This window comes from Brassica napus, chromosome A7 (assembly GCF_020379485.1).
Source record: "Brassica napus cultivar Da-Ae chromosome A7, Da-Ae, whole genome shotgun sequence".
Lineage (NCBI taxonomy): Eukaryota > Viridiplantae > Streptophyta > Magnoliopsida > Brassicales > Brassicaceae > Brassica > Brassica napus.
In genome coordinates this window covers 11,965,506-11,974,030 of record NC_063440.1, presented here as the reverse complement: position 1 = coordinate 11,974,030, position 8,525 = coordinate 11,965,506, and the positions used below count along the sequence as shown (strand labels likewise).

The following is an 8,525-nucleotide window of genomic DNA, read 5'->3' as shown; positions in this document are numbered from 1 at the left end:
AGTCAAAACCAATCGCTAAAAGCCTATTTATATTGTCATCACAAACCTAGGCACTGATCATATTCTTCTTCTCCGTTTCAAAATAATGCACACACTCAAGCCCGGTTTAGGAACAACCGAATGAAACAGTCATCCACATTGGCCTTCAAATTTGAACTACTTCACAAACCATTCCAAATATATATACGTGTAGATCGTCCTAACTTTAATCCATAATTGTTTTAAACCTCATAAATCTTAAGGTCGATCATGGCATGCACACATGATTAGGTTTGATTAGGCATCTCTTACCATAGCGGTAGAGGACAGAATATTCATTACCAATCTATTCCTTATCACCCAAGCTTCTCTATACACAACCTAAATGGTCTAAAATGAAAAATCTCAAGAGGCACTTCAAGATGAGTTTTATTAAGGAACAAGAAGATGCACCAAAATGAAAAAAGAATTCTCAAAGAAGGGTTCATCAACAGCCTCTATATCTCTCACTCTCTCCCTCTCTAATTCCATTTATACACCACAAAATCAAAGAATCACCTGAACAAATGTATCTGTAAAAACGCACAACATGAAAATAAACAAATGTAAACTTTTCTTTTAACCACTCTCACAAGAAGCTTCAATCATCAGCTAACTCCGACAAAGAAGCAAACCAAAGCAGAGCCTGATCTTTAACTCTCTCGATCTTATGCTTATACAGATCATACGGCTCCCAAAGATGATCCAACGGACAAGCCCTCTTCTCATCAAGTCTCACCCACGGCTTCCCTTTCCCACTCCAATGCAACAAACTCACCGGTCCAGGATGCAGAGACCGACAGCTTCCTCGTATGTTGTCCCCTCCTAGACCGTGCTGGTTCCATCTATGATCGATAGCTTCAACATTCCCTCCGAACACGAGCAAGAACGGTGGCAAAGAACCAAGATCGTAGATTCTCATCTTCTTCTGGAGCTGCATCCACTTCTCTAGCTTCTCCCTGTAGCTCCCTTCCCTCCACCTAACCATGTCCATCACCATCACCCCCGTGTTGAAGTAGCAAGGCGTCCGACCCGAGATCTGACCCGGTAAAACCGGGTCTGACCAGAAGTTGGAAGTGAAGTAGTGCGTGAAGTTCGCGTGGCAATACTCCGGAGCCCCGATGACACGTGTCCCGGTCAACTCAGTGCTCCATAACTTGGTTATGTCGTCGACAACGATCACGTCCGAGTCGAGGTAGATGACTCGGTCAACGCTCCGGTCGAGTATGTCTCCGAGGTAGTTTCTCGCGTAGTTCAGCGGGTTCTCGAGAGCCTGTCTGATCGACGACGATATGAGGTTGATCACCGTGTCTTCCCTGAAGATGTAGACTTTGAAGCTCAGCGACGGGAAAGTCGACCGGACGAGTTGGCTCAGTACGCGGGGACTCGCTGAGTCGAACTCGGCCGCGATGAAGTGGAAGAAGACGTTTTCTGGACACGACGCGTGGCGGAGAACGGAGTGGACGGCTGCGATCGAGCCGCGTAGATACTCGGAGTCTAGAGTCATTGCGATGTGGACTAGAGAAGGGTCGTTGGAAGACGACACGAAGTTCTCTCTGTTTACTAGAGAAGCGCACTCCTTGCCGTTTCTGTATTCCGGAGCTTCCATGAACGGACCGAGTTTACTAAACGCATTTCTTCCGCCGTTGACGGTCGTGATCCTCCCCGGACCGGTACGTATCCCGACGGCGAACGGTGGTAGAAGAAACAAACACAAGACCGCCGCTAAAACGACGGCGTTTGACCGCATTATCAGAACAAGAACAAGAACAAGAACACGTTTAGATTCAAAGCGGGTGTGAAGAAAGATTTGAGCTTTGTTTCTTGAATCTGCTAAAGAGTTAGCATTGTGCAGGAAAGATTTCAAGAATGTTCCTTTGTCTCTCCACTGAGATGGAGAGATAAGGAAAGAGGAAGTCGAAGAAGAAAAAGATTGGTTATAAATGAGATGTCTACTTTGGATTCTCATGATTTGGTTTCCTCGTTTAGGAGACTGAAACTCACGCTTCGTTAGTAGCGCGTGAGAAGGCAGTATGGCTTAGTCGTTAAGGGAAAGTTTACAAAGGCAATCCCTAAACTTTGATTAACCCATACTAAAAAAAGTTAATTTCAAGATATCGGTGAGTACCGTGAGTTTAATAAGACTGGATACGTTCCTCTGCGGGAGGGTGTACTGTAGAGAAAACGAAAGGTTGGTTTTGGAAACTTGTCTTGACCCATTAAGACAGTGCCAGCTATGAAGGTCGAGGGAAACAGCTGGATGATTCGCTTTTGTGAAACGGGCTCCATTGTGGCGATTTGGACGGGTGAGATTGAAAGATTAGAAGTTGAATGTAAACAACTTGTCACGTGCGCTGCACACATATATTTGCTTGTAATAATAATTCTTATGAAAAAATGGCATTGAGATACCAGAAAATGTCTGTGAATAAATGCTGGTTTGCCAGTTGAACAAAGAATAATTTTCATTTTATTTACAAAAAATATACGAGTTTCGTACTGGCAAGCAATACCATCTACCCCAGAAAATATTTCCCAATAATGTTTTTGGGAAAATAATAAGATAATATCCTTTTTCTTTACAAATTTCTATAAATATGAGATTTTGTACAGCCAAGCAAGGAATAAAGTTCCTATTAGAGAAAAAAAAGAGTTCCTAACTAATGTTAAAGGAAAAAGCATGTAAGATTTCCTTATAAAAAGGTGAAAATAGCATTAAATTTTGCACAACCAAACAAGGAAACTATAGATTCTAACATTCACATATCACAATCAGTTAAAAATGATTTTTAAACTTAACGTATCTTACACAATTTATAGAAACATGACCAAAAAAGGCTATCATTCCGGTTTTATGCGTATCACCCGCTCGTGCGTATTCATTCGTAGTTAAAAAAAAGGGAAAATGTATATTTTAGCTGGAAGAAAAAAAGAAAGACATAAATCCGAATTTTTACAAGGATAAATGTTTTTGTCGGCAAGATTTCATTTAGGATATTAAATTAAATTTTGTTCTCTTGTTTGTATTTTAAAATGGGGTTGCTGGTAGCGACTACTGAGCCAATTATAGCGAATATTCCCATTGGGTAGTGCAGCTCTTGCTCGACGTAACCATATAATATATAGAAAATTTATATATGTTCACTTTCTATGTGATGTGATATGATATGTGATGTGCTTCGGACTTTTTCTAGAGTATGAGAAGAGAACACGATGTAAGATTTTCGTCGAATACGTTTGGAATATTCTTGAATTGTTTGTTAGACACTGGAACACTCTATAAACTTGTCAAACTAAGTATGGTTAGGTTCCTAAAGGCCTATAGAAAGCCAAATGTCGGATTAAAGAAAGGGAGAATGAATCAACGTTACTTGATAGTGATTAGTAAGTTACAAGAAATCCAAATTATATATTAAGAAAATGCAAGAAAAAAAAAGAGTTGAGTGCGTCATTGAGTTTACCGGTTCGTTAGGGTTTGGTGTGTTGATGTGGAGGATGAGAAAGGGACTTGTAGTAAAAGCAACAATAATTGAAGTTAGGTGGTAGGGACATGAGCATTCATATGGTTTTATTGCTACCGACGAAGAAGTAGGTTCTTCTTTTCATTTATTTGTTTTTAAAATTTTAGTGTGTCATTTGTAGTTGTAGAGAACTAATTTAAACACGGGTTCTTGATGATTTTGTCTTCACGTGTCGACATTCTTAACTGCTCTCTTCTTGCTTCTCTTAGAGAAAAATTGATATTTGCTTGGTGTCAATCACAAATGTTGAAGTGTCGAAACATCCTCCATCTCGAGGATCTGCAAAAAAAGGCAATGGTTTGTTTGGCTCTTATCACTATGTAGAGGATGGTTCATAAGAATCCAATAAGCTGTGATTTAATTCACAAGATCCAAAAAAAATGGTTGAAGCTTGAACTAAACATGTAAGTTTACCTCAAACTCCACGAGAACATTAGCTACAACCAAAGTACAACTTTATTAGAATTATTACCAGAAGCTTATTAGACCATCTCCAATGTATTTTGCTATTTTCACCTCTAAAATAGGGGAACTCTATAATAGAGGTGAGATATGCTCCAATGTATTCCTCTAAAATAGCAATCTCTAAAATATAAAGTAAAAAATAGAGGAATGCTATTTCTTCCTCTATAAATAGAGGAAAAAATAGAAATCTCTATTATAGAGGCAGAAATAGAGATGGGTTGGAGCAATTTCACGGCATGTCCCACGCTGGCCAAATCAGTATACATAACCGTTTCTTACAGCATAAATAAAATAATTACATGAAAATTAGAGTTTCTTAAACATTAGTAAACTTCAAAAGACAACAAATGATTGAGTCCTTGATCAACCCATGTTTTTAAAGACACAGCAAACGAGTTCTGGAGGATGTTTCGACATTAACCTAATGTGCTCCATGTTTCTACATCAGCCTTAGCCTTGCTCTGAGCTTTACTCTTTGAATTCAGATCAAAACTTTTATGAATTAGTGATTCGTGGTGGTGTTAGGAACAACAATTCAACATCCATGATGGTTTCTATTTCACACCACCTATGTATATATGGAGAAACAAATACCGGGTTAAGAAAGAAAAAAAAAGAGAGAATGAATCAACGTTTCTTATTGGTGATTAGTAGTCACAAGAAAACTAAAAGAGTGAGTGCGTCATTGAGTTCACCGGTTCAGTAGGATTTGGTGTGTGATAGTAGGGAATGAGAAAAGGACTTGGAGTAGAAGCAAAGATAATAAGAATTCATGAGGCTTTATTGCTACCGACGACGAAGTTGGTTTTTCTCTCCATTTTATCTTTTTTTTTTTGATATTACTCTCCATTTTATCTATTTAACTATAAATGTGTCATTTGTAGTTTTAGATGACGATATTAAACACACGGGTTCTTGATGATTTTTGAACTCACACGTCACGATCCTTTTAAATACATACAAAGAAGATGAGATATTTTCTGAACTGCTCTCTTCTTGCTTCTCTTATCATTTCTCACACATAGAGAAAGACTCGCAAGATCCAAAGCTTATTGCTTCTGTGTCAGTAACAATGTGGTTGAAGTGTATTTAAAAATGACAAAAAAGCTTAATCAAAAAGCAATGGCTCAATGAAAATGTAAACCAGAAATGATTTTGGTAGCAAGACTCAAGAATTGTGAGTGCATTTATTGAGAACCTTCATCTCCTATGGAACAAGGTTTATGCAAGTGTGACTTTGAGTTCTTTTCTGTCTGCTCCAAATGACTGCACATTCCAACGGAGAAAATTGCATAAATCACTAGATTCATCTTATGTGCAAAGAACTACAATGCCGCAGAGTTAAAGACAGTACCTCAACTCCGCAGTCTTTGACGTACATGTTTGTGAATAGCTCAGATGGCTCTGGTACAGGGCTCTCCTGTAACAAGTTTAAAGAGAAGAAATTTGTATAAAATGCTTTGATATATGAATAAAAAGGACAAAGGTAGAAAGAGCCATGAGATTAGATTACCTTTGCCTGAGCTACGGCGTCATCCACTTCTTTCCTCACCTCTTTCTCCATGTCCTTTAAAGTCAAGAGAGGATTGTCATTTGCATATGGAAATGATGATTATGTTTGTATGTGGAGGATGTGAAGGTAGAGAAAAAAGAGTACCTTGAGCTCTTTTTCTGTAGCTATGTCATGAGATAAGAGCAACTTTCGCACCCTTTCAATAGGATCACGCACCTAAAAGGTAACACCACCAATGAAACTTTTACATTATTAAAATCTTCTGACGCTTTGGAGCAGTGTTTTTACAAAAAGAAAGAAAGAACTAACCTGTCTCACGCCGGAGACTTCGTCACGTGTACGGTAGGTACTTCCTGGGTCAGACATAGAGTGACCGTGGTATCTATAGGTGTCCATCTCAAGGACCTGCAAAGTTAATAGCAACGGTCTGTTGGGTCAAATCACTAGGTGCAGAATCGATTACAATATTCAAATATATGCTAATAGATGCGTTGCTAACAAATAAGCTCAAAGAGTCATATTGATTATGTTCCATTTCAGAGAAGCCAAAGACTGGAAACAAAGGAATCAAGAATTAAAACTTGATAAAAGCATTGAACAGACTTACAATAGGTCCATTCTTGAGCGCATGCTCCTTGGCGAACTTGCACGCCTGTTTCACAGCCAGCGCATCCAGGGCCGGCTTAATATATAGAAGGGCCCTTGGGCAAAAAGAATTTTAAGGCCCCTATAGTAAGTTAATTTTTTAACGTTGGTAAAAAAATTTTCTGAAATTTCGACTCGAGCATCAAATTAACATGTATATTCTCTTTGATAATTTAACTAGAAAAAATTGTGATACATTGTTTTAATACTGTTTAAATCTAAATCAGATATGCTAATTAAATAATTAGGGCCCCTAATATTGTAAGATTTGAACCGGACCCGGGGCGGTCGCACCGGCCGCACTCCCTATTGAGCCGGCACTGCGCATCCATACCATCCACCTACCCAAAGCAAAAACACGGTCATTAGATAGCTTTAAAGTCACACAGAGAATACAATACTATTGGTTAAAACTATAGAACCCACTGAACAATAAAGCTAACGACTTTGGAGACATTTTGGAGACAATACCATTTTAATTCTCATAATCCAAACGTATAACAGATTCAAATATCACATAAAAGGTTCGTCCTTTCTCACTCAGTTAGTGCGCAAAGCGTTATATACCTACACGTACCATATTTAATCAGAAGTCTACTATGCAATAACATTGCTAACACTCAAGATCATGACATTAAACGATTCAGACTCACCTTCAAGCCAGGAACATAGTCTCCACGCTTAAAATAAGCAGGACTCTTAGCAGACCTCCACGTAGCAGTCCCCATTCCATCTACACCAAACCAAACTCAATCAATCAACGATTCAAACTTTATCAAAAAAACACAAAAAAAAAAGAACTCACAGTGGTTATTCTCGCAAACAAGAATGGCAGGCAAATCCCAAAGAGCAGCAATATTCAAAGCCTCAAACAACTGCCCCTGATTAGCAGCACCGTCACCATACAAAGTAAAAGTAACAAACTCCTCCTTGGAGTACTTCTGAGCGAAAGCCAAACCACACCCCAACGGAATCTGCGCGCCAACGATCCCATGGCCGCCGTAGAAACACGCGTCCTTCTTGTAAAAATGCATCGACCCTCCTTTGCCGTTGGAGCACCCCCACTTCCTCCCCATCAGCTCCGAGAACGCGTCCACCAGCTCCCCTCCGCGTCCCAGGAACGTGCAGTGGTCCCTGTACGACGTGATGATCGCGTCCTTCCTGGTGATCGCCGCCTCCATCCCCACGGCCAGAGCCTCCTGCCCGTCGTAGAGGTGGCAGAACCCGCGGATCAGTTTGGACTTGTAGAGCGAGTCGGCGGCGATCTCCATGCGGCGCATGCGAGCCATGTCGCGGAAGAAGGAGAGGATCTCGGAGGAGGAGGTCTCCACGGAGCGCGACGGCGCGTCGCAGAGGTGGGACTCGAAAGGGACGGCGGTTTCGATTGTGATGGGGGTTGTGTCTGTGGAGACGTGGCGGCGGAGGGAGGAAGGTAGGGCGGCGGTGGTTGTCGACGGTTGGAGGAAGCGGTTGGATCGTAGAGAGAGTCGTGATAGCGCCATCTTCCTCCGATTTGGTTTGGAATCTTTATTTTTTTTTCAAAGATCGGAACTGTTTTTTTTTTTTTTGGTTGAAGTGAGGGGAAGAAGTTATGTAAGAAGGGTTCCTCCTCTAAAGTCAAAGCCTTTAATGGTCATTTCGACAAAACGTAATAGAAAGTCAACTTTTTCCGTCAAGACAACAAAGAGACAAATTATGTTGCGTCTGTTTACAAGGAGAACTCAGTTTGGATTTATCTGGTGAAATCAACAAATGGAGAATTACTACTTGTTTTTTTTTTTTTTTTTTTTTTTTCAGAATTACTACTTGTTTGTTGTTGTCTATGTTAAGTTGGTGTCTTGGTGAATACACTGAATAGTTTGAGTTGCTTTTTGATATCATCGTCCAAGATTCTTACATGGTTGGTTACAAGTCCGTAGGACTGGGAGCATACTATGATACTAGGTACTCTTTGGTTGTGATATAGAAAGCTCAAGCTGTTTCCTGCTTTATAATTTTTAAAAGATCATGTAGTTCCTTAAAACTGAAAGGTTATGACTGCAGTTTTTAATCATTCAACCTATTTGCACGACCCAAATCTCTTATTTCATTTTCAAAATCTCAACAAGCTTTTATTCATAATTCAAAGTTAGCTTTTCTTGAAGTGCATATATATTTTAATTTTCATTCCTTAAGCATCTTACTCCAATGGCATATATATCATGACTTTTTTTTCTTTTTTTGTTGTTGTGAAACTAGACAATAACCAAATCAAATCAAACGTTGACCTCACTTCATTCTGAAAACTCGATGTACTTTATCAACATGATAATACTATAAATTGTTGAATTCTCTTAAGATTTGAAATATCATTTTTTGAGTTC

The 8,525-nt window shown here is 39.6% G+C and overlaps 2 protein-coding genes across 2 annotated transcripts; both read right to left on the bottom strand.

The window, feature by feature from the left end:
- Positions 1-389: 389 nt before the first annotated feature.
- Positions 390-1,952, bottom strand: LOC125576505 (probable galacturonosyltransferase-like 8). The gene has a single exon (XM_048736730.1). It carries the CDS (start codon positions 1,766-1,768, stop codon positions 620-622), a length of 1,149 nt encoding a protein of 382 aa, XP_048592687.1. The 5' UTR covers positions 1,769-1,952; the 3' UTR covers positions 390-619.
- A 2,951-nt stretch (positions 1,953-4,903) lies between these two features.
- Positions 4,904-7,741, bottom strand: LOC106433401 (pyruvate dehydrogenase E1 component subunit alpha-2, mitochondrial). The gene is made up of 9 exons (XM_013874229.3): positions 6,968-7,741; positions 6,816-6,895; positions 6,494-6,503; positions 6,125-6,192; positions 5,827-5,922; positions 5,662-5,733; positions 5,518-5,571; positions 5,359-5,424; positions 4,904-5,270 (listed from the first exon to the last, which is right to left on the bottom strand). The coding sequence occupies exons 1-9, from the start codon at positions 7,662-7,664 to the stop codon at positions 5,226-5,228; spliced, it is 1,188 nt and encodes a 395-aa protein (XP_013729683.2). The 5' UTR covers positions 7,665-7,741; the 3' UTR covers positions 4,904-5,225.
- Between the last annotated feature and the right edge of the window lie 784 nt (positions 7,742-8,525).